This window comes from Dasypus novemcinctus, chromosome 7, assembly GCF_030445035.2.
Source record: "Dasypus novemcinctus isolate mDasNov1 chromosome 7, mDasNov1.1.hap2, whole genome shotgun sequence".
Classification (NCBI taxonomy): Eukaryota; Metazoa; Chordata; class Mammalia; order Cingulata; family Dasypodidae; genus Dasypus; species Dasypus novemcinctus.
Genome location: NC_080679.1, coordinates 43,918,497 through 43,945,192, shown reverse-complemented (window position 1 = coordinate 43,945,192; position 26,696 = coordinate 43,918,497). Strand labels below are relative to the sequence as shown.

At 37.5% G+C, this 26,696-nt stretch overlaps 2 protein-coding genes across 7 annotated transcripts in view; one reads left to right on the top strand and one right to left on the bottom strand.

Annotated features, from left to right (window-relative positions):
• The window catches only part of TRAK2 (trafficking kinesin protein 2), a 64,410-nt gene extending 61,840 nt beyond the window's left edge, over positions 1–2,570 (bottom strand). Inside the window, exon 1 of one of the 4 annotated variants that reach the window (XM_004458899.5) lies at positions 2,196–2,570. The gene's annotated coding sequence lies outside the window, so the exon portion shown is untranslated. The remainder of the gene's footprint in view (positions 1–2,195) is intronic. The other 3 variants (XM_004458901.4, XM_004458902.5, XM_004458903.5) reach the window with 3 other exon arrangements.
• Positions 2,571–2,611: 41 nt separating this feature from the next.
• STRADB (STE20 related adaptor beta) lies at positions 2,612–25,568 on the top strand. Of its 3 annotated transcripts, none has more exons than XM_058300373.2 (13): positions 2,612–2,823; positions 4,114–4,159; positions 5,931–6,030; positions 10,889–10,969; positions 15,617–15,719; positions 19,017–19,138; positions 20,096–20,204; positions 21,009–21,132; positions 22,354–22,525; positions 23,044–23,148; positions 23,292–23,536; positions 24,193–24,235; positions 24,718–25,568. In XM_058300373.2, the coding sequence occupies exons 3-13, from the start codon at positions 6,019–6,021 to the stop codon at positions 24,859–24,861; spliced, it is 1,260 nt and encodes a 419-aa protein (XP_058156356.1). In that variant the 5' UTR covers positions 2,612–2,823; positions 4,114–4,159; positions 5,931–6,018; the 3' UTR covers positions 24,862–25,568. The 3 variants fall into 3 exon arrangements, with proteins under 3 accessions (XP_058156356.1, XP_058156358.1, XP_058156357.1); XM_058300375.2 differs by having other exon boundaries at positions 24,694–25,568; XM_058300374.2 differs by lacking the exon at positions 24,718–25,568 and adding an exon at positions 24,570–24,687.
• The last annotated feature ends 1,128 nt before the right edge of the window (positions 25,569–26,696 follow it).

The window sequence follows — 26,696 nt, the reverse complement described above, 5'->3', positions numbered from 1 at the left end:
TCATGACTGCCTTTCTCTCCTCTCTTCAGACTGCATTCCATAGGAGCAGAGAGATATCCCTAGCACCTAGCACAGTGCTTGGCCCATAGAAAGTATTGAAGAAATGATTAGTGAGGCAGATAGAGGAAAGAACATAGGCCTTGAAGTAAAGCTCTGCCTTTTACTTATCTTGTGACTTTAGGCGAGTCACTAAATGCTGAGTTTCCCACGCTGTATAAGGTAATTGTAAAGACGATGCAATTTGGGTTTGACACAGTAGGTGCTCAATAAATTGTCCCAGTAAAGATTCTGTTATTGCCTAGGTTTGCAATCCAGCTCCATCACTTACTCTCCAAATTACTTTGGGCATATTAACTTACCATCTCTTGGCCTCAGTTGCTTACTTTTTGCCTCAGTTGCTTACTTACCAAACACCTCACATTACTATTATGAGAATAAGTTAATGTAGGTAAAATAATATTTAAAGGATCCCTACACAAAGTATTAATTATGCTTCTTGGGAAACGGTCTTGGCTCAACGGATAGACCATCCACCTACCACATGGGAGGTCCGCGGTTCAAACCTAGGACCTCCTGACCCGCGTGGTGAGCTGGCCAAAGCGCAGTGCTGATGCTAGCAAGGAGTGCCATGCCACGCAGGGGTGTCCCTGGCATGGGGGAGCCCCATAAGGAGATTTGCCCAGCGCAAGAAAAGTGCAGCCTGCCCAGGAATGGTGCCACACACGCACAGAGCTAATGCAGCAAGATGACACAACAAAGAGACACAGATTCCTGGGCCTCTGACAAGAATGGAAGCGGACACAGAGGAGCACACAGCGAATGGACACAGAGAGCAGACAACCGGGGGCAGGGAGAGGAAAAAAAATCTTTAAAAAATAAATAAATAAATGCTTCTTAATGTTATCACAAGAACACTTCAGATCTTAATAGCTATGACTGGGAACCATGAATAATTTCTTCCTTCACTTAGTCATTTAAACTTGAGTACTACCTTAATGCTTCATATATCTTAAAAACACAACAAGATGGTAAATGAAGGTTAAAAAATACAGATGCTGTAAACAGAGCTCAAAATAAACATGAAATAATATATCATCATTAATATCAGTCTTTATTTTGGTTTTTAACATATTTTGGGTACTGAAGTAAAATTTTTAAGAAACAAGTTTTTCCACCCTTTGTGATTTAGATGTTAATTGCTTTTAGTAGAGGATAAAACCACTTGGCTCATATTTTCAACTGTGGAATCACAAGACCTTAGAACTGTAAAAGATCCCATGATTTACATGTTTACATAAGTAAACAAAGTTAGATTTGGAATGGGCTTTTAGAGGTTTAATGAGCAGATCAGTGGGGATAGGAATGGCAGGCAGAGAGAGAAACTAATTTTAAAAATAGAAAGCCAGATAACTGCCGAAATGATAGTGTCTTCATTCCTGCCCTTCCTTACCACCAAATGTCCTTCACATTTTGAAGTGTCACGTCACCACCATTAAAAATGCTATTTGGAAATCCAACTCAACAGCAAAGATCTGAAGGTCGGGAAAAAATGTATTGAAATAAACCAAAATCTGTAAGAGTCCATTTCGTTTTGTCCTTATAGTCCAATCTAGCTTGGTGAATTTCCAGTGAAAAGTCAAAATTTCCTGCGGGCAGAAACAGCAGTTCTAACCAAAACGCGAGTGGGCAAGTAACTGATTTCACCTCTATTATTACTACATGAATCAAAAATCTTTTAAGTGTTTGGGAGATAATCTTTATTCTGGTACAAAAAAAAAGATATCTGCCCAAATCCATTATTTATGCTTGAAATCGAAGACAACTGCTTTCGTTTTTAAGAGATGTCTGATGGCTGGCGCAAAATCACTCTCAAGAAAAGTCAACTCAACTCAACGCAGAAAGAGCTCTTTTAAATACCCTCTCCTTCTCGCTCACATCACAAATGGCGACCGAAGCTTAAGATTTAACGTCCAGACAGTGAAGTCACATCCCTCAAGGATGGGGCTCCAGAAGGATACCGTCCGGCGGTATCCGGCTAATCCGCAGACGTGCAACTCTGGTGACCCGGGCGCCAGGACCCTGCGAGAACCCAGCCCATCCGCACCGAGTCTCCCGCCCGGTCTCGGCGCGTGACCTCCGAACACCAGAGGGGCGCGGGGCGGGGAGGATCCCCTGGAGTCGACAAGGTTACTCACGAGAGTGGCCCGGCGTCCTCCGCCCTCCGCCAGTGCTCCCTTAGGAACAAGACCCTAAGCGTCGGCAGCGAGGAAGCAGAAGCGAGACTACATCCAGTGCCGGTAACCGCCCGGGCGCAGCAGGCGACTTCACAACATCCTCACTTGGCGACCCCGGCTCTGCAGCCACGCCGAGTCAACAGCAACTCCCACACCACTGGGGAAGCGCGGAAGCAGCCCACTGTCCCAACAGCCTCCGCGGCGCCAGCGCACGACCTGCTGGGAATTGTAGTTTCCTTTGCAGCCCTCCCCCTCACCCTCCGGGGTAGTTTCGGGTCCACCCCACCCCCAAGACAAGAGCCCGCCCCCTTGTTCCCCGGCCCTGGGGCGAGAGGCGGGGCTATGGCCTGGGGCGGGGAGGGGCGGGGCTATGGCCTGGGGCGGGGAGGGGCGGAGCCCGTCCCGGAGGGTTGCTTGCGGCTGGGGCAGAGTTCCAGGCGGACGGCTCCGGTCTCTGTCTCGCCGCGCTCCAGGGCCCCGCGGCCCATGCAGGGAGCGAGCCTAGCGCGCTCCCCTCGCCCCTCTGCGGGACGGGCTCTCGGGCCCGCCGGCCGCCAGAGAAGAGTCGCTAGCCGTGGTCGCCTCCTGGGTAATGAGGGGGAGGCCGAGGAGGGGAATGTCTGGGGGCCTGCCGGGGCCCAAGGGAGGCCTGGGAAGTTCGAGGCCCGCCTTTGCTACCCCGCCTGGAGTCGGGCTCCGCCTAGCGAGCGGCCCCTGCGCCCCCTACAGCTCCGGCTCTGCCTGGAGCTTCCGGTTCCCACCCCCAGCCGGTGGCGGAGGCACCTGCGTGTCTGGCGGGAGGTGTCCGCTGGGTTGGGGGAGCCAGGTGCTCCGGGCGGGACCGCGGGTGGCGCCCTCTCCCCGCAGCGCTAACCTTTGGCCGCGTTCCAAAGCTGAAAACACCCTCTGGCTCCGGCTCTATATTTCAGGCCACCTTCAGCGAGCTCGCTGCAAAGTTCCCCAAAAGCTGTACCTGGAGGGAACCTTTTACAAAATTAAATTCTCAAGCGTCGTTTGGTCCTCGGGGGTTTATTGTGTTAAGTACCTTTTCCTCAAAACATGATCTGGTCTTACGACATAGCACCTACCTAACATAGTGCCTGACACACAGTAGGTGCTCAGTAAGTCTTTGTAGAAAGGATAAATCATACCAAATTCGGAAGATTCTATCTAGCTGTGTGTTATACTTTTTGTTAAAATCTTATGGGTTCCCAAGATCTCTTTGAAAATTACAGTAATTTAAATCTCAACAAAGAGACTTAAGTTCTTTTGTGTTCCTTGTAACAGTGGCCTCTGTTGGATGTATTAAATGAGCTCAAACCCCGACTTCTGCAAATAGATGCGCCCTTTGCTCTTTACAGAAATTGTTAAGCTTTTAAAGTCTGAGCATGAACAAATTTGTTATGGAACAAATTAAAATACACAATGTCTTTATCATAATTAGCTTTTTAGAAGCAAGTGCAAGGGACTACACTGATGTGTTCGTGAATACATTTAGAATACAGGTCTCATATGTGTAAGTTTTTTTAAACAGGGTTTTTATATTTATACCTAGTGCAAGAGCACTCAGGAGAAAAATGGCTGCACCCCTTCCGCCTCTCCCCCAGCTTTTTATTAGGGACAGCTGCTGCCTTGACCTCAAAATGTCTTGTGAAATTATCCTTTAATACTCTGGCATATCTAAAGCAAAAACCTCTGGGATTAAAGCACCCCAAGGGGACAAGACTGACATATCGTGTCTGTTTCTTCTTAGACAATTGTTTTTGTAGGTTTGTTTAAGAAAGAATTTACAAATATTAAATATTAAATGGATCAGGATACAAAACTGATCACCAGAAAATTCAGTTAATAATAACATCCATAACCCTTCTGTTTGTAGGAAAGTAAGCTGCAAGAGGGCAGGACCTTGTCTATCCTTATCACCTGTGAGTATGCAGTGCCTGGCCACTCAGTAAACACTTGTGGAATGAGTATTTGGTTGTTAAGATAGCAATATAATGACTTTCTTTCTTTTTCTATCTCATTGCATCATCATCTTTTAGGAGCCTCCCTGCACCACACCTCACACCTTTTTTTCTTTTTTTACCAGGAGGTCCTGGGAATTGAACCTGGGTCCTCCATATGGTAAATGGAGTTCAATTGCTTGAGTCACAGCTGCTTCCCTATGACTTTCTATGTGTTATAGTTTCCTTTATTCATTTCTTTAGAATAGATTCCTAGAAGTGGGAATTTCATTGGGTCAAAAGGTATGAACATTTCGTAGTTATTGAAACACTGCCAACTTGAATTCCAAATAAGCCTTACCATTTTGCACCCCCACCAGTAATAGATGAATGTACCTTTCAGCACATCATCTCAAGCTTTTATAGTGATACAGTGTTTGGTAGATATGAGCACTTTCCAATGAAGTATCTCATTTGATCTCAAACACCTTGGAAGGTGAACAGGACAGGCATTGCTTTTCTTTTCCCCTTTTGTAGCACAGCAAACTCCAGTGCCTAAAATTGATGGTAATAATGGCAATTGACAAAATACTCCTAATCTTTCAGGTTCTTTATCTTCCCATTTTCTACCTTTAGTTTGCAGTGAATAAATAAGTTCACATCTTTCCTCAGCAATAAAATTGGATATACTCTGTAAGTAGTATATATGACTTACAAAATAATTTTTTAAAAATTAATTTTGCTCAGATACTGGCAGGTGCTTTGATCAATTTGGGAACTTGATTAAAATGAAAATAATGAGGCACAATTTAAATGAAAGAAATGATATTGGCTAGGTGTGAGGAAAAATCCAGAGCTGGCAAATTTAGAATATTGCTACTCTTTTTGTTAGGAAATTTCTGGAAACCTTTGGTGGTTCTTTTAGATCTCCTTGAATATGCAGAAATTACTATTTTAAACCTGTGAATCTGTTACAGAATCTTCATAAACTTGCAATCAATGCTCTGTCAGAGAAAGTTGGAAAGTAGTTATTTGTACAATAATCTGTGCAGGTTTTTGATATCTATCAGTAAATTCCAAGCATAGAGCTGATAACTTAAAAATATAGGGTGAAAAATTTTAAGTCTACAGAAAATATTTCCACATGAAAACTTAAAAAAAAAATTGTGTTTTTTTTACATGATATGGAAACAAGAAAACATTGTTAATTCCTACTGTTACTAAATTCTTACCCAAATTTGCTGGTCAGAATCCTCGGATTATTTACTAGGCAACTAATTGGATCAGGAAGCTTTGGAAGTCTATTTATAAGAGGAACCATTGGAAATTCTTTGGGTTTAATTATACCATTTATGGAGCATTTATGTGCAGAGGAGGTCCAACGTTGCTCTTCCACCTTGCTTTCACATTTGACTAGGATTCTTTAAAAAAAAGCAGTACAGAAAAGATGGGTAGGAGAGATGCATTATTGAGTATATTGAGTACACTCAGTATTTTGAGTTTATTGTATATTAAGAATTTGGGGACATTCAGACTCTCTCTGCAGCTTCACTTTGGTTTTCTGTTGTGAAGTCAGATACCAAGTAGTGTTTGGTAAACAGAAATGCACTTTAAAGAATGGAATGTCTCTAACCCTTGTGCCAAGAAATACCTGCCTAAATATTGGGTGGATTTAAAGCATCTATATAATTTTTCAAGGAAATATGTAAATCTAGAACTTATTTTGTTGTTGTTTTTTTTTTTTTTATTGTAGGATATTTGTACATATTGAAGATTAAACTAAAATCTTCTACTTTGGAATAGATGGATTTTTGTCCCTTTCTGTGAACTAAAGCGATTCAATGTCTCTTTTGGTAAGTTCTTGTTAACATGGATCTAGTTTTGTACCATCAGAGTAGTTAGATGTTAGTGCAGAGCTGTAACAAAAGGCATATTCTGAAGAGATGTTCATATGTTCTGAGATGTTGTTTTGACCTGAGTGACTTTTGGAGTTGAGTTTTTGTCTCCTTCAAAAAGAGCGGTGCTCAGAGATGTATTCACCAAGTGCAATGAATGTCTCATGATGATGGAGGAGGTTGTTGTTATGGGGGGAGGAGTGGGGTGAGGGGGGTGGGGGTATATGGAGATCTCATATTTTTTTAATGTAACATTAAAAAATAAAGACAAAAAAAAAAAAGAGTTTCTCCCATACTTTTCTGATATACTCATTTTTCTATTCTTTTGTCCCATACCCACTTTTTCTCATACATGTGCTACACCTAGATATCCCTCCCCCATATGCCTTATCCTTTATATCATTCAAATATCCCTTTTACGGGGACGCGGACTTGGCCCAGTGGTTAGGGCGTCCGTGTACCACATGGGAGGTCCGTGGTTCAGGCCCTGGGCCTCCTTGACCTGTGTGGAGCTGGCCCACGTGCAGTGCTGATGTGCGCAAGGAGTACCCTGCCATGCAGGGGTGTCCCCGCGTACGGGAGCCCCACACGAAAGGAGTGTGCCCTGTAAGGAGAGCCGCCCAGCACAAAAAGAAAGTGCAGCCTGCCCAGGAAAGGTGCCGCACACACAGAAAGGCCCTGCACACATGGAGAGCTGACACACACGGAGAGCTGACACAACAAGATGACGCAACAAAAAGAAACACAGATTCCCGTGCCACTGACGACAACAGAAGCAGACAAAGAAGAACACGTAGCAAATAGACACACAGAACAGACAACTGGGGCGGGGGAGAAGGGGAGAGAAATAAATAAATCTTTAAAAAAAAAACTTATTAAGAAAAAAATACTTTTACGAATCTCCATCTGACAAAAGGCAAGCAAAATAGTATTACGAATAAGCCCCTTGACTTAACTACCAGACAAAAACATTTGAATGAATACACACTATGATATATAGATGCCAACTTGTAAACTCATGGTGTCTAGTTTAGAGTAAGTGGCCTTGGTACTTTCCTTTTGACTTATATAGTATATAATACAATGTCTGAATAGGGAATTATTAAGGCAATACTCTTAAAACATGATGAGTGTATTTGTACGATGATTTGTAGTTTGCAATACTTTCATATATCTCTTTTAGTCTTTAAAATTGTGAGAGATTGTCAGGACAAGTGGTATTATCCTCATTTTGAGATTGACCCAAGACTGCAAAGAATTTGAGCTGGGGCTCAGACTTATGTCTGTTGATGTACTCCACCATTTGCCAAATCTGAGAGGCAGGACTATGAAGTTGGGACACTGTATTTTTAGTTATATGGGGAAAACATGATGTATTTGCTTTAAATCATTAAAGAATGGGGGAGCTTTATGCATCTAGATACATTGAGGTGAAGTACCTCATTCTCTAAAGCAGGGAGCGACAGACTTTTTCTGTTAAGGGCCCGACGGTATTGGCATACTATATGATCTCTGTCATAGACAATATATATATAAATGACCATAACTGTGATCCAGTAAACCTTTATTTACAAAAACAGGTGGTGGGTTGAATTTGGTACATGGGCCATAGTTTGCCCACCCCTGCCCTAAATTACTTAAGATTAAAAATTTTATAGCAATTTGTAAATTGAACAAGATGTGAAAAGACATTTAGTCCTGTCCTCTCATTTGATAACTGAGGATCCTAAGATTCACAGGGCCTCATAACCAATTTGTCCAAATTTTTGGGAAAAGGATATCTTATCTTAAACCATTAATAATTATGGATTTTGTAAAAAATAATAAAATATATTAAGGGGTGATTTAATTAGTTCAACTTGTTAATAATTTAAATTTTAAATTTTCTTCTTGCAATGATGAAATATTTTGGAATCATGAGTCAAAATATTCACTTTTTTTTCTTAAATAAGGTATTTGTACAACTAAGATAAAGTTGGTATTTTGACTTATGAAGGATTCCCCCCATTCAAGTTTTTCTCTGTATTTGAGAGCTAAGATATGGTGTTTTCTGAAGAGTAGCAAAAAAGGAAATATTTTCTGCTAAATTCTTTATAAGGTATAACTGTTTTACACATGGCTGTTATAATGTGATTGAAAATTACAGATATTTTAGGGGAGCTTTCTTCTGGATGGATTTGTGCCATCTGAAAGGAATTAATGTGTAGATTATTCATGAGCTATTACCAGCATCTGGACACAATAAGGATATAAAAATATTTTGAATAATAAAATACGACTATTTTGTGATTTGTATAATCTGAACATGCTAACTTTTTTTTTTAGGCGGGGACACCATATATTTATAATACTTATGGTTTTAGTTGCCCTTTTACTTAGTAGTGATCGCTCTCTTGCGCTGCAAAAATTTTAGATAACGATGAGATATGGACATCTACCAAGTTACTTTGTAAAATGCTTCCTGTCTAGCTGTAAACTGAAAACTTGGATCACAACTCTTATTATGAAAATAAGTTAAGTAAATTTAAGTTTTAAAAAATAAGCTCATTCTGTTTTAAATTAATGTATCTTCCACCAAAAAAAAAGTGATGGAATTTAAAGAGGAGAAAAACAATTTTATATGCTTGAATTTATTGTAATGGTTTTGTCAGGGGTGTCTAAGACCACTCCCAGGTTCAATGATTCATTAAGAGGATTCACAGGACTCAGTATATAGTCATGCTAACAGGTGAGATTTATTACAGTGAAAGGCTACAAAGCAAAATCAGGAGAAAAACGTGTGTGGGGCAAGGTCCAGAGGAAAGCAGGGGCAAACTTCCAAGAATCCTCTCCCAGCGCAGTCACATAGGATGTGCTGCCTAATGCCTCCAGCAATGAGTTGTGACAATATGTGTGAAATATTATCTACCTGGGTTAATATTAGAGACTCAGTGCCTAGGGTTTTCTTGGGGACTGGTCATGTAGGCACCCTCTGCCTAATTCATATGAAAGTTTCAGACTTCCAGTTAACAAGCAGGTGTTCAGCATAAACCACATTGTTTGAACAGACTGTTTTAAGTATAGTGAACTATTCTTATCTGGGAATGGTGGGAACCCTGCTGAAATCCAAGTTCCCAGGTGCCAGCTGAGGGTCTACCTTGCAAACAGGCTCTCTCGTGATAGCAGTCTTAGGCTTGCTATGTTAACTCTCTTTTGCACAATGACATTCATGATTGTTGTGAAAAATGAAGATTAAATGCTGCTAAAAATATATATAAATACTGAAAATAATATATAAATGCCCTAATTGGTAGGGCATTTATACAACAGAATTCAATATAAACAACAGAATTAAGAATCTTCAGATATTTCAAAAAACATTTTACTGAGAATTTTATTCAACCTAGACAAACCACTAGACTTTGCAAAGGAATCGGCTCTGTAATTATTTTGACATTGTTAGCTCCTTTCCATCAGAGTGAGTAGTTTTACATAAAACAAAGGAAATATATACCAACATATTATGATATATTAGTAAGTATACAAGTTGTAGGAGTTCAACTTAAAATCATATGTGTGATATAGGCTAACTGGGAAAATGACCAGTTTGATTAGTGAGAAATTCTGGCATATTTTAAAAGAAAGGAAGTTTGATTACTTTTAAGTAACTGACTACAAAGTCCTGTCAAATAGACATATTGATGGATTTATCTTAAAAGACTCACTTGGTATTTGTACTTTAAAGTTCATATAAAAATGATCATGAAATTCTTGGAAATAATTCCTTAGAGAAGTCCCTTTCATATAATTTGTTTATACTTTCCTTTTTGATATGCCTTTTCAATATGCCTAATTGAAGATGTGATAAATCACGTTAGGTGTTACATTTCTTTACTGACAATATAAAATAATAGAACAGTGGGTTATAATTCAGGAAAATACAAATTGTGAAAATAGAACTAGCCTCTTTTTTCTAATTTGTTTTGAGTTGGAGTTACAGATGTTTATCTAATTAAGGAACGAAATCAGGGAAACGGACTTGGCCCAGTGGTGAGGGCGTCCGTCTACCACATGGGAGGTCCGCGGTTCGGGCCCCGGGCCTCCCTGACCCGTGTGGAGCTGGGCCATGCGCAGTGCTGATGCGCGCAAGGAGTGCCCTGCCACCCAGGGGTGTCCCCCGCGTAGGGGAGCCCCACGCACAAGGAGTGCGCCCGTAAGGGGAGCCGCCCAGCTCGAAAGAAGGTGCAGCCTGCCCAGGACTGGTGCCGCCCACACTTCCCGTGCCGCTGACGACAACAGAAGCGGACAAAAGAAACAAGATGCAGCAAATGGACACAGAGAACAGACAACCGGGGGAGGGGGGGAATTAAATAAATAAATAAATCCTTTTAAAAAAAAAAGAAAGAAAAATCAAAATCAGTTCCAAAATACATTCAATATGTGGTTTATATAGATAAATATGGTTCTTACATTTAAGAAAACATATCTGAGGATCAAAATAACAGCTAAATATTCAGAAGAGAACCTCAAAGGTGAAGAAAGGGTTAGAAATTAATGCCAACAGTAATAATGAATTGATAATATAGCCTCCAGAGAAGAGAGAACAAGGATCAAGAGATAGTGCCAAGTAAAATTAAAGCAGATATGAAGTTTATCTTCTGTACACCCAGCTACATCCCCCCTTTTGTCCCATATGGAGTATCTCCATGCACCATGGAGTATACGCCCTTTCATTCTGCTCCCAACCCCAGTCACCAGAACTGTTTGTATCCACACACTATCCCTTTTTACCCTGTGATTTATGCTTCACTTATTTAATGTATTTCTGAATTTTCAGGATTGTTTCTGCACTTCACGAACACGAGTTGAATCACTCAGACCTGGAAAGCAGTCTGATACCAGTCTCCATCAACACTTGGTAAGAAGATGGTTGCATACAATTAATGATCTTTCTTTGCTTCTGCAAAACCATTCATTCCTGGTTCTCCTGTCTCTCTCTCTTGCTCTCGCTCTCTCACACTCTCGCTCTCTCTCAAAAAGCATCTTTTACTATTTCTTCTTCCTCTACTCCTGCTATTCTCCAGAGGTCTAGGATTGGCCTCTTCTCTTCTGCCTCACCAGCTCTCCCTGAGCAGTCTTACCTATTCCTCTGGCTTCAGTTGCTCAGATTTCAGATTGTCCTGGAGCAGTTCCAGGTTTCCTTCAAGCCATGAAGGGATCCTGCAAGCAAGCAGGACTGATGATTCTCAACTTTTTGCCTACAATGCCAGACTCTTCTGTGCACCAGAAGTGTCTGGAATACCTCTCGTTGGATTTTTCAAAGGAATCTCTACATATTTTGAGTAAAACCTTAATCTTCTCTCAGACCTCACTGACCCATTGTATTCCCTTTTTTGGCTAATGAAAACTGATTTACTAAGTCACCCCAAGTAGAAACTTTGAAGTTAACCTCACTCTGTGTCTGTTGCTACTTCATAGCTAGTTATGCATCAAGTCTTATTTCCATTTCTGAAATGCCCTTGTTGTTCATCCTCTCCTTCTTGTACCAACTGTTACTACTCAAATTTCATCATCTCTCATCTGGACTATTGCAGCTAGACTCATTGCCTCTGGTCTATTAATACTGCCTTCTCTTACCACTCAAATCAGTTTTCAACTCTACTGTCAATACAGATCTGCCTGTGACACTTTCTAGCTTTAAAACTTCCATTGATTTTCTGAAGCCTACAGGATAAAGTCTAGACTTCTTAGCATGGTATAAGAATTCTTAATGGTGTGGAATCTGTCTAATTTTAAAATTTCATTTCTTGTCATTGATTCTTAGCATATACTATTATCTATGCTTGAAATACTTTTCTCCCTTTTCTGCCTCTGAAATTCTTCCTCATCTATAACAAGTTGGCTTGATTCTCATATATGTTTCTCCAGTTACAACATGATCCCCATGAAAGTAAGTATTTTTTGCATCTTTATCTCCTCTGGGCAATACCTGGTATATAGTCATCATTTTTAAAGGAACATGCTTGGTATTAAACATTCTTTTGTATCTTTTCCTCCCTTAATTCTTACTTTATACTGAAATTGTTACTACAAAATGGAACCTGTCTTACAATGTCTTATTTGCTCCAAAATAAAGTAACCCCAGTCAATCCTATTAATAACTTACCCCGGTCTACCTTCAGTTGTCTTCGTTTTTCTCATTTTGCATTTTATTCAGTAATAAAAGTTATTTAGTACTTTGAAGTCTTCTAGTAATGTGTTTTTTTGTATAATATGAAGTAGTATCCAACCCTAGTTTTCATTCACATCTTACCTTTCAGGTTGAGGTGGTGTTCAAAGAGTTAAGCATATCTTATCATTTCCATGCTGTTATCAAGACAGAGGCCTAGACCTTGAAGAGCTTGTTCAGGTGGTGCAGGAACCCTTCAAACCTTTAGGTTGGAACCATTTTATATATTATGGAGATAAATCATCCCATCTTTATCTGTTATCAGAATTAGATTAAAATCTTAAGTGAGGGAAGCAGAACCATAATCTAACTAAAGTCTCTTGTGCAAAAAATAAATGGGAAAAGTTGTGTAATGTAAGTTGATACCAGGCTCAAAGCTGGCACCTGATGAGTAGAGAAACCTTCCTTGGTGCTTCCTGAGTCATGCTTAAAAATACCATTGGTTGTCTTTTGTTTGGGTATCTTCTAGTTCCCCATTGGCCTGGATCCTATAAACAGGATTAAATTTTGTATTAAAATGTAATATTTGGTGTACAGTCCTGGTTTTCCAGATGATTTGTGTCTCCTATGATTTTGGAAACCCCTCTAATCTGTAGAAAAGCCCATTCCTGTAATTGACCTTTACATCAATGATGTTTGAGTTGAGCTGCTACTTTTAAATTATGCAATTTTAGCATTGTAGTGATCTGCTGAAGGCCATATAGTCCAGTCCCCCAGCCCACATGGGACTATTCTTTCTCTGCAATATCTCTGACAACTAGTTATAGGAATTCAAATAGGAAAAAAAGCTCTGTCATAGCAATTAATAATATAGAAAGGTATATTTCACCACAAGTTAAAAACTAGCAGGATCTCTCTGTAAACACTTTACACAGTGCCATTCACTGCTATGGTTTTTTGACTTGGAGTCTGATCAGCAGACTCTTAGGATCAGAAACTGGATCTTGTCAGCAAACCCATACCTCAACATGAGATCCACATTATTTAGTTTGATGCAGAAAACCCACAGGAAGTTGTGCCCTTAAGTTGCTTCATCAGTCCATTCTTTGAAGTAAAATTCTATGGAAAACCAAATACTAACTAGAAGCAATTTAATTTTTAGTGGAAACTAATATAAGATATTTGAGTACTCCAAATTGAGATCACAGTACTTTCTTTTGCCATTAGCAGACTTTATGAACATCAAATCATCACTACTTTTGCTTGGTAAGCATAGACTCAAAACAAGGAAAGAGAAATAAATTGAAAGTTTAAAAGCATATTTCTGGGAAGGCTTTGTGGGTACTTCTCCACCTAGGAGGTCTTATTTAACCAACCATATCTGACTATTGACTGAAATCCCTGGGTCCTTTTCATATAAATTATAAACCAGGTATTCTCAATTTTGTACTTAGGCCCTTGATTTTTTTTTTTTTTTTTTTTTTAACTTAAATGTAAGATTTAAATTACCATGGTAAAATTTTACGGATCTGGTTCCAATTTTCAAGCTGGTCAATATGAGTTTGAATCCTTATTTGTTCTTTTAGTAATCAGCTATGCTAATCCGTATTTTTTAAGTAATTCTTTTGTATCTTCAGGTAGTCATTTTTAAAAGTTTTAAAGGACAAGGACCTCGCCATCATTTTTGCTTAATAATAAAATTCTCTAAACATCCAGTAAAAAGAATGAGAGAAATGAGGTTACTTGGCATGACTTATTCTTAGTAAACCTGTGTTCATGGGGTTACCATGTTGTTTTCTTAAGTGCCCATAATTCATCTATTTAATTTTATGTCGGACTTTACTGGGAAACTAAGAAAAATGTGTACCTTTTCTTAGTTTCCTCTTTTTTTTGAAAATTAGATCAGTGTTTGACCATTTTCATTTTGGTTTCTCATCCATGTCCTACCATATCTGCAAAGAGTTTTCTAGTGTAATTGCCCTTAGCCTGGAAGTTTGAGTCTGCTTAAAAAAACCTCTTTTGGATTTCAACCTTCTATTTACTATATATATATATATATATATATATATATATATATATATATATATATATATATATACACACACACACACATACACACACACACATACCCCTTCTACTTTGAAGAAGATCATTCCTCTAATGAAGTAGATGGAAGCAAAATAGAGATTTTATTAGCTCTGCTTTCGGTTCCTTACCTGGTAATGTAACACCACTTTTCCAAGCAGGGAACTGTAAGGCTCAGTTCCTTATATACTCTAGCCATCCTTATAGTCTTACAGGTTGATAACACTTTTAAATTTAAAAAAAACTGTTATATGCTCTTCTTTTTGTCTCTTATATGTGCTCTTTTAAATCTGAGTTTTTCTAAAGACTACCTGTTCTAAAGAAATTGAATTGCTTTATTTAGATTTCTCTTCCTCATTGGAGAAGAGAACAGTATTCACCTTTAGGATCTTTAGTCATGGTTCATAATTATATTTTTTCTGTTCTCTTAAAACTTTAGGGAACATTTAATGTTCAGTGTTTCAAATGCCATCTCTTTACTCTGATAAAAAAAGGGTCAAGCATGTAAAAAGCAGTTAGCACAATTCCTAGCACATTATAATATCATTTCTTCCCCTTCTTCCTTCTCTCCACCTTAGAGAGCATAACAGGATTCTTGCCACCTGCTGGTGCCTGTAAAATATCCTAAGTGTCCTTCAAGGCAGTGGTGTCTTTTGGGAGATCTTTGTGGCTATCATATGTCACCAGCAGTATAGGCTGCTTCTTTCTCCTGTCTGCATGTTATTTCACTGCTGCTGTAATCTTGAGAGTAGTTTCCTCCACCTTAACCTTTAAACATTTCTATCTGACCTCCCTTCTCATTTATTTCATCTTGTGAAAACTTTCTTTAGCAATTTTAATAAGTGTAGAAATTGTTCCTCAAGCTTTTAACACTTCTGCCAACCAAGCAGGCACCTTGTACATGCATCTAGCTCTGGACCACTTGAAGCAAGAGCACAAGCATAGAATATTCCTTGAAGGTATATTGACTAGATACCCTGAATATTCAGCACCCATTGTTAGCTCCTTATAAAAATGCTTACTGTAAACACATTGGGAAGCATTCCTTGCTCCCTGTAAATCTGCTTTTCCAGTTCTCTCCCTCTTTAGAGACTGATAGCTTTCTAACTAACCTCAATTATTAGCAATTAGTAAACTCCTTTTAGATCTTAAAACAGTCTCTTAAGCAGTCTTTTAATTTTAATGCCTTCCCGATGCACACCTACGTGTTTGAAGGTACACTATCTGTTTTGTATACTGGGTGAGGGGGCCAAATTGGGGGAACCAAAAATGTTTATAACTGTTTTGTTTTCAACTTAAAAAAAAATGCAGGTTGATGAGCCATCCTTTTCCTGGTTTCCGCCTCCTTCTACCAGAGCCAGTGACGTGGTATATTCCACCAACGTTTCTCACTATGAACTCCAAGCGGAAATAGGTAACAGTCTTATGTATCACATAATTGATCTCTATTGTTAGAAGTTGATGAGAAATAGATCACTTTTTAGGCAGCTCTTTTTCTGTTGTACTTATGACATAAAACTAGTTCTCAATTGTGTCAGTCAAACCCACCTATTAATTTTGTGTTGATCCTAAAATAATGGCCCAGTTTTATTTTCAAGAATACTGTCTAGAATTTTTACTTTTCCATTGAAGAACTTTTATAGGAATAAAATACTTAATAATATAAATCAGGGGTTCTTAACAAGGGGTCCATGGGCTTGAATTGAAATTTAAAAAACATTCTTGTGGGGACATGTTGGTGCAGTTATGTTGTATTTAGTAATTAATACACAGTAGTGTGGACTTAGTAAAGGGTCTGTGGTTTTCACCTGACTGGCAAAGGAGTCCATGGAACAGAAAAAGAATAAGAACCCCTGATCTAAATAGTAATTATTTGTGTTTTTACTGAGACAATTTTTTTTAAATAAAGGTAGCTTTATTGAAGTATCATTTATGTGCCTTGAATTCACCTATTATACGTTTACAGGTCAATGATTTTCTAGTCAAATTATGCAGGTCTCACTAAATCTTTCTTTAGAACCTCACCAATAGATTCTTCATGCCCCATTTTAAACATTTTTTTCTTTATTTTTAAAGTAGCCTCAGATTACATAAATGTTACATACAAAATATAGCACATTCTTGATTAGTTGTGCAGCTCCTCCTGTTTTTTAGTTTGTTCATTAGACTGGGTCATGACTTCCTGTTTCTTAGCATGGCTTGTAATTTTTTGTGGTATCAAGGCATCTGTTTATCTTGATAGGATTATTCAGATGGTTATTTTCTCATTCTATTCTAGAGTTAAATTTTGTTTTGTTTTCTGTTAAGTTTCCTCTTTGACATTTGGTTCCAGTCATTCTATATCTATGTAGTTGTCTGTAATTCCCTGATGGATCTGCTTTAGGGATCTATCTACTGTGAGACAATTTTGATTTTATGGGTATAATTTATACTGGGTATGACTGAATCTTTTCAGGAACCATCCTTTAACCATAGTACTTTCTTTTCCACTTGAAATATTACCTAAAATCCTATTCGTGGTAGAAACTTCTCTCATTAAGTTTGAAACAAGATGGTTATTGTTTATAGCTTTATATAATATATGTGGAACATTTGCTCTGACTATTCAGAAACATCTATTAAACACCATAAACCAGATGCTATGTTAGATGCTAGGGACACAAAGCCATGTAAAATACTTGTGGAGTTCACATCTTCTGGTTAGATGAACGCAGCTCTGTTTGGCACTAGAGGGTATTATAGTAGAGGTAATGCTAAGTGTTACAGGAACATAAGATGAAGTATCTAACTAACCACCTCTGGGAGTCAAGACAGTTGACAAAAAGGGCTGGATCATGAAGAATGTAGAAAAGTTTCTTCCAACTGTTCTAGTTAGGCTTAGCTTAAATAGAAAAGGAATTTTTCTGAACAAATAATACTAACTCACAGAATTATTGGTCGGAGACACTATGTGCTAGAACCACAGCCAGGGCCATGGCATGGGACCAGCTTAGTGAGGGAACTACCTACCAGGGTACACCTACCAGATGTATTTAGAAAGTCAGATTTTCTCTATCAGCCCCGCACTTATCCACTTCATTACTCAAAATTTGACTTAAGGCAGAAGTTTGGAATTTATCCTCTCTATGCTAGAAAGACATTATGGAATAGTGATGATGATATGGTAGTAATAGCAACTACACAATCGCTACACTGAAGGTTTTATTAATATTTTTTCATTTAACCTTTTTACCACCCACCATTTTGCAGAAGAGAAAACTGAGCCTCTGAGATTTTAAGGAACAGTGCTGTAGCTAGCAGTGATTCGAAACCAGACCTTTCTGGCTGCAGAGTCTAAGCACTCAGCTGATGCACTGTAATACTTTCCTATTGATAAACAGTGATTTTAGAACAGTGACCCTGACAGCAATCTTAAAGATGTAGTAGATCAGTGATTCACCTTCATTACCTGGGTCTTTTAAAGTCACAATGCCTTGGACCTTATCACAGATCTATTGAATAAAAATTTCTGGAAAATAGGGCTTGGGAATAGGCATCTTGAAATAGTTTCCTCAGTGATTCTGATGCATGCCTTTGTTAAGAAGGTCAGATTTACAGTGAGAAGGCCATTTCGTATCACCACAGAGACAGCACAGCGCTTGAACTAAGGCACTGATGCTGACCCTGGAAAGGTGGGGGATGAATTTGAGATTAGTTTCATTTCAAGGATAAAACTCTTCAGTTTTGGTGGCTGTGAAGGGGGGAGGCAACTAACATTTATTAGGCGCTTGTTTATACAGACCACTCTAGAATAGGTGTTTTGGTTTTTAAAAACTGACAATACCAGATGCTGGCAAATATGCTGAATAACTGCAACTCTCACACATTGTTGTGTGAATGCAAAGTGGTTCAGCCACTTTGGAAACAGTTTGGCAACTTCTTAAAAGGTTAAACATGAATTTACCATAGGACCCAGCAGTACCACTCTTAGATATTTGAAAAAAACAAATAAAAATATATGTGTACATAAAATCCTATATGGGAATATTTATGGCAGCTTTATTGAGAGTGATCAAAAACTGGAAACAGCCCAAATATCCATCAACTAGTGAATGATAAACTGATATATCAATAAAGTAGATGACTACTCAGGAATGAAAAGAAACTAAATAAAATCTCAAAAGCATTTTGCTAAGTGAAAGAGCCATACATAAAAGGCTACGTTCTTTATGATTCCATTTATAAGTCAAAGGAAAAACTCAAGGGACAAAAATCAGATCAGTGGTTGCCAGGGACTGGACTTCGGGTTAGTAGGTTACTGAATAGCATTCCATTGTTTGACTTATCACAGTTAGTTTATCAAGTCACAATTTTAGCCATATAGGTTTGTAGTAGTATCTAATGGTTTTAGCTTGCTTTTCTCTATATTGAGCAACTTTTCATGTGTTTATTGACCATTTCTGTATCTTCTTTTGTGGATTGTCTACTCAATCTTATGCTTATTTTTAAATTGGGTTGTTTGTCATCTTATTGTAGAGTTGTAAGCATTCTTTACATATTCTGGATAGAAATTTTTTTGTCAGATACAGGTATTGTGAATATTTTCTCTCAGTGACTTTCCTTTTCATTTTCTTAACAGTGTCTTTTGAGGAGCAGATGTTTTTAATTTTGACGAACCAAATTATCAGTTTTCTTTTATGGTTGCTAACATGAGTTTTATGTCTGACTACAGGAAGAGGATTTGACAACTTGACTTCTATCTACCTCGCACAGCATACTCCTACAGGAACACTGGTGACTATAAAAATTACAAATCTGGAAAACTGCACTGAAGAACGCCTGAAAGTTTTACAGGTAACAATATAGAAGGGGAAAAAAAGGTTTATTTAATGTAACATCTACTTGAGATTATATCTGTAAGAATTCTTTTTTCCCAAAATTAATGGTTCTTTCTATTAGCAAAAGATACATTTTTTCTTCCTTATTAACATGTAGTTACAGAATTTGAAAGAATACTTGGAAGTCAGATCTGTTACGTGAAGGAACAAATGTAATTCAAATTTTAGTAACTACTATTAATTCCTTCAAATGAATATTATATTCAGAATGCTTGTCTGGATATTTATAGTACCACTAGTCAGACCAATCGCATATGGTCATTTGCGAAAAGAGATAAACAAAAGCAGATCATTTACTTTTCATCCAGTTAAGCAAAAATAACTTCTTAATCAATTTCCAGAATTGCATTTCAGGCATATTATAATGCCATTTTCAGCATCATTAATCCTTTTTGATGTAAAGAAGGAAAGGATATTGTTTTGCATTTCCCAATTTTGTAAATATATATATGTGCGCATGTATATATGCACACTTACACAAAGACAGGATAAAACTATATTGAGATGTTAACAGTGGTTCTGTCTGTGATGTGGTGTTAGAAGTGACTTTTATCTTTGCTTTTTATGTGTTTTTAAATTTTTCTATAAAAAGAAGACTATTATTATTAAGAATTTGCCCTCTAGAGTCAGATGACCTACATGCCCAGCCCTTTTCTACTTCCTAAATTAGCTATGTGCTCTAGGACACATTTTCTAACTTATTTCCAAATTTCTTCTTCTCTAAAATGAGAATAATAATATCACGTATTTCATGTAGTAGTTGTGAGGTTTAAAGAAATGTAAGCACTTAGAATATTGCTTTAGTACTGGTAAGTACCCTTTGAGTATTAATTCCCACTACTGCAATTATCACCATCATAAGAAACAAAGAGGGTTATTTTTAAATGTCTTATCTCTTGTGTATTTATCCTAGAAAGCAGTGATTCTATCCCACTTTTTTCGGCACCCCAATATTACAACTTATTGGACAGTTTTCACTGTTGGCAGCTGTCTTTGGGTTATTTCTCCATTTATGGCCTATGGTAAGAAAACTGGTTCCAGATAAAATAATTTATTGTTTGTCTTGGATGCTATAATTCGGATGAGTGGGGTTTTAAATTTATGATTCACTACTTTTAGTTTATAAATCTAATGTCTAATTCTAGATGTTATGATATATTTCTATTTCTGGTTCATGTTGAATTTTAGTCTTCAGTAAAATTAAAGTGAGTATGATCAGTGAAGCCATCACTGCTTCTTCAGACATTCATTCCTCTGCACATGCTGTCTCTACTCCCTTTGGTTTCCTTCCTCTCCCTCAATAAGGGGTAGTTTTTCCTCCTATGTGCACCATCCCTGTCGCACTACATTGCAAACTTATTCCACTGAATTTTAAACATCTTTTTATGTGCTTACCTCCCTCACTGGACTTGAGCATCTTGAGGGCAGAGATGAAGTATGTAATTTGCATTTTGTTATCCCTGGGTGCTCACGTAGTACCTAGCACAAAGGAGTGTCCAATGAACCTGTTGAATGAGTAAAGGAACAGATTCTAACACTCTCATTTTTAAGGCTGCTTTTTTGAATTGCCTCAGGATTTTTTTTTAAAGTTTATACACACTGGATTATTTTTCAGTAATACAGAAAAATTGATAATCTTCTTCCCTGATCTCTAGGGTATCGTTAGTCTTTTTAAAGATTCTTAAAGGAAAATTATCTTTACCTAGGAAAATGGTTAGACTCCAGAAAGTAACATATGTGTGTATGGTTGAAAAGAACCTTTAAAACATAGCTAGAAGCAAAATCACTTTCAGTGTTCATCTAAAGATTTGAGGGGTTTCTTTCAGGTTCAGCAAGTCAACTCTTGGGGACTTACTTTCCTGAAGGAATGAGTGAAAGTTTAATAAGAAACATTCTTTTTGGAGCAGTGAAAGGGTTGAGCTATCTGCACCAAAATGGCTGTATTCACAGGTATTTGCTTATTTGTGTTTTACAAAATAAAAGGATTTTTGGAAGGAATCTTTTGGGAGCTTTTAGGAATGTACAGTTGAGTGTTAGAAAGGAGGGATATGAGACTCGTAAATGAAGACAGAGAGGAAGGGGAGATGCGGTAGATGCTTACTTTTGTCCATTCACCCAGAATTTTTCGGAGCTTCTCCTTTAGGCCAAGCGTTGTGCAAGGTTTGGGGCAGAGTGCCTGTCCTCATGAAGCTCAGAGTCTGAAGCTAATGAGGGATCTAATAATAACCTGTCTCAGGGTATAAATGGTACAGAATGGAATCCTAGTTAGCTGCTTTATTTCGTCAGCAAATAAAAAGTTCTATATATGCTTCTCAGCTTTATATCATATTTGTATGTACAAATGGCAATTAAACCTTTGTTTGATTTCTTAAATATTTTGTAGTACCCTGACGTTATCATGCTAAAAATTTCAAATCAAATCTTTTGTTACCAAATTGTAGATACGGAAGTAATTGGCTAAATGCTAAAATCTGTGCTGCTCTAAGATATACGGGGACTTTGTTTACTTTTTAATTGTTATTTTTAAATAAGATTGTTTGCTGCAGTCTCCTTAAAGCTTTTTGGCTTACTATATATTGTTTTTTATCAGCATTCTGCTTAACTGAGGATTCCTAACAGACTGTATTCTAATTTATTGAGGTTTTATTATAGTTTAACAGACTATAGTTTAATGTCCTGCTCTGTTAGTTTCCAAATTCAGATGGATTTTTAAAACCCTGTTTTATAATTTATTTGGGAATTAAAGGAAATTTTTATGTAAGATATACCTTTAAAAATAATGCTATACAATGAGGGGCTGTCTTAATTGGACATTTAACTTTAAATTATGACTTCACACTTCAGATATTTATGGTATTGATTTTTTTAAACAGCTCCTTAGATGTTTTGTTTTAGCATCCTAAAATATTGAAATTAATGGTTTGATTCTGTTTTTTGTTTAAAAAAAATATCAATTCCAACCACATAACTTTCAGTTATATTTTCCCCTATTCTAATGGTATATTAAGTAGCTGAGAGAATACCTTAGTTCCCTGGACATTTCCTATATATATGTAGCAATGTTCCGCTATTTAGTTTTCAAGAGAATACATGGATTTGTTCTGAGCAGATTTGTATTCTTTCTTCATTGGCCAATTTCCTAGTATTTAGGATTATTTCTTTTTGTTCTAGGAGTATTAAAGCCAGCCATATCCTAATTTCTGGTGATGGCCTAGTGACCCTCTCTGGCCTGTCCCATCTGCATAGTTTGGTTAAGCATGGACAGAGGCGTAGGGCTGTGTATGATTTCCCACAGTTCAGCACATCAGTGCAGCCGTGGCTGAGTCCAGAACTACTGAGACAGGTCAGATGTGGCTGTTGCATTGGGTTCTTTGTGTGTCTTGAGTGCCTTCTCAGTTTGACTAAAGGACAATTGTGCCCTTATATTTAGATTGCTGAATGACCTACTGCAAGGCATCTTTCTCCTTCTTTTCAAAAGTATCATGATAGGAATTTTTAAATTACTGCTGTATAGTCGGTATGTCTTTATTTCTCACTCAGAGATATTTTTCGTCATTGTTTACCTTTATCAAAAGAGCAAATGGGAGAGCAGATGGGGCTCAAGAGGTTGAGTGCCTGCTTCCTACATGGGAGGTCCCAGGATCGGTTCCTGATGTCTCCTTAAAAAAATAAAACAAACAAAAAAACAACTCAGGAGAACCAATGTGGCTCATGATTAAGAGCCGGCCCCCCATATTCGACGTCCCAGGTTCAATCCCCGGATCCCTGTTACCTCAAGAAAAAAAACAAAAAACAAAAACCGAATGTATTTAACTTTGTAATATTTATACTAAAGGACTTCAGATTGTGTTATTTTTACAGGATTTACATGGATATAATGTGAAGTCAGATATTTACAGTGTTGGGATTACAGCCTGTGAATTAGCCAGTGGACAAGTACCTTTCCAGGACATGCATAGGACACAGGTAAATAGTACTAAAATCCCTGAACTGTTTTTCTTTCATAAATTGCTTACACTCCAGATGATTTCTCTTAGACTCTTAGGATCTTTATTGTTGTTTTATCATTTTGTCTGGAGAAGGTTGAAGGGAATTTTGCTTTCTTCTAGATGCTGTTACAAAAACTGAAAGGCCCTCCTTATAGCCCATTGGATATCAGTATTTTTCCTCAGTCAGAATCCAGAATGAAAAATTCCCAATCAGGTGTAGACTCTGGGATTGGAGAAAGTGTACTTGTGTCCAGTGGAGCATGCACAGTAAATAGTGACAGACTGCAGACGCCATCCTCAAAAAGTTTCTCTCCTGCCTTCTTTAGCTTAGTACAACTCTGTTTGCAACAAGATCCTGAGAAAAGGTAATATTGGTCACCTCTACATAACCCAAAACATACGTGTTTTAAATTTTATATACAAGCTTTGTGACATTGCCCTTCCAAACTAATTCAATATTTTGACCAAAATTAGTCTCATCTAGAAAATATCAATGCTAGAAATAAGTAGAGGCATTGAGGAAGGAGAAAGAACCCTGGATCTGAAGTCAGAAGACTTGGACTCCAGTCTCAGCTGTCCCATTTACTAGCCAAGTCACCTTGTAAAAGTCAGTTAATCTTTCTGGATATGAATCATTGCATTTATAGTAAAATATTTTGCAGACTTCTAAGTGGAATAAAAATGTAAGTTGCTGCTATTATAATAATATAAATGATGAAGAGTAGTATTGAAAACAAATCTCTTTTTAGCTCCTTAGTACCTAGCATAGTTTCTTAGTAGTAAGTGCCCAATAAATGCTTGAGTACAGATTAGTTAAAGGACCTTTCAAATTAATTCTCCCCATTAGTCAAGGTTGAAGCTAAGAAACAGGCTTCCTAATATATATTGTTTTTCCTTTTAATTTTTTAGTATCAGGCTTTATAGCTCTAAACTTTAATTTCTAATATATTTTTTACACTTAAAATCTGCATCCTAATAGGATTTCTTTATGTGCTTTTTTTTTTTTTTTTTTAAATTTCAGGCCATCAGCAAACAGTTTATTGTCCCATATATTCTTCAAACAGGTAAGCTGTTCTGTCTTCTGTTGTCTAGGTGTTTTTAAATACGTTTTTAAAATCCACATCATTTTGTTGGCTTACTCTGATTATCAAGATTCTTAATAACTTTATTAAAAAATAAAATTGTAAACAGGAAAACTTTTTTGGTAGTTCACCTATAGACTTTCTAAAATGTTTTCATTCTGCAAAACAATGAGTAAAGACCAAACTGTACTACATCCTTACTTTATATTTTGATTAATTTTAGAGACATTTGATTTTTCTATATTGGCCAGAAATGATGAAAGAGCAAAGTAAATCTGATACAATCAGTTTGACTCTTACCTCTTCTCATTTTCAGATGACCAGAATCAAAGGCATTTTTTGTGAAAATACCTTAAAAATTTTTTTAAACACTTTTGACTTGATTTCTTTAAATTATTTATCGCTAACAAAACTAATATATTGAATTTATGTACCAACAGCCTTATTTTGAGTTTCTTTAACAGATGAAACAGCAAAACCAGGATTCAATACTTTCGCAATTGCCTCCGGCTTACAACAAGCCGTCAATAGCAGTGCCTCCAGTGTTATCTTGGACTGAGCCGGAATGTGCTTTTCCTGATGAAAAAGACTCAAATTGGGAATTCTAGGGCCGCCAAATCATTTTATGTCCTATATACTTGACTCGTTCTCCTTGCTGCTTTTTCTTCTGTATTGCCTGATACAGATATCAGAATTATACTTGAAAATACAGCTGGCACACTGGAAAATCTATCATTTTAAACCACTTTGTTCAAAGGGGCTTACTTATAGCCCCCTTATTTAGCTTGGAGTGCTGTCATAACTCCAGGAAACTTCAGAATTATTAGTCTATCATCTAGCTACATTTAGTGTCTTCTATTCTTGAAATTTTCCCCCCAAGCTGTGAATAACTCCTTTCTTGATCTCTCAGTGTAATTTTTGAGCCAGTTAGTTTCTTCAGCATTTTGCTGCCCTTAGGGGAATGAGCCCTTAGAGAACAGTGCCTCCAAGGACATCTTTTTCCTTTTCTTTTTTTTGTTTTTCCCCTAGATTCAGTAGCCTTTTTGATCAGCTATTGTTAGACCAACAGGCTAGTGTATCCTGGCACCAAAGTCTTTTTGGTAGAAGGGAAAATGTTTATACCTTCCCATTTTCTACTGTTGGTTCTTACATAACATCACACAGAGCCTCAGTCATATTAAATGATTCACTTGAAATAAATAGAGAAGTTGTAATTTGCTTTTAAAGGGGCTAAAGTAACACTTTTCTAACTATGAATTACAGATCAGAAAATCATGCACCCTGTGGGACCTTAATAAAGATTTATTGAATTGCGTTTATGCTTTTATTTATTTCTTTGTCTTGTGTAGTATGACAAAGCTAAAATATAGATTCTAATTTGTTTTGGTGAGAAAAGTCTGTTTTCAAACAAATAAAGTTATTTACATAAACCTAGTGAATTGGAGACAACTAGATATCTGATTGAATGGAGGCAGAATGTTCTGGCCCTTTATAGGATCGTCTTTGCTCCTGAAGAGGATATAACGTATGAGGACATGGAGATACTAATTAATGGTATCTTATTAGCAAAAGAGAGCTGCTATACCTCAAAAAGGGTATGTAATTGGTGCTAAGGTAAATTGGGACCTACCTCAGTTAGTAGATTTCCTTAATCTATATAATCTTATTCCATTAAAATTATTTAAAAATGATTGTCTTAAAATTAAAACCAATGAGAAAAGTAATTCGCAAGTTATTAGGCAATTTGAAACAATTTTTTTCGTATGTATTGGTTTTTTGGAAACCCTTTTATTTAGCCATTTAAGTCTCTTGCCCATTTTTCTATTGGCCTTAGTTTCTTAATGATTTTTTTTTTTAAAAAAAAGGTATTCTGCATATATGCATTTTATTGGTTATATAAATTACATTCATTGTCTACTAGTTTTTTTTTTTTAAAGATTTATTTATTTATTTCTCTCCCTTCCCCCACCCCAGTTGTCTTGTTTCATTCCTGGGCAGGCTGCACTTTCTTTTGCGCTGGGCGGCTCTCCTTACTGAGGTGCACTCCTTGCGCGGGACACCCCTGCGTGGCAGGGCACTCCTTGCGCACATCAGCACTGCGCATGGGCCAGCTCCACACGGGTCAAGGAGGCCCGGGGTTTGAACCGCGGACATCCCATGTGGTAGACGGACTCCCTAACCACTGGGCCAAGTCCACTGCCTTACTAGTTTTCTAATAGTATCTCAGTGAACAGAAGTTTTAACAGCTTTCACATACCATAAAGTTCACTCACTTTAAGTATAAAATTCAATGACTTGTAGTTTATTCATATAGTTGTGCATCTGTCATCTTAGTCAATTTTAGAACATTTTAATCATCCCAAAAAGAAGCTATGCACCCCTTAGCTATTACCCTTTCCTGCCTTACACCCCATAACCAATCAATCCTAGGCAACCATTAATC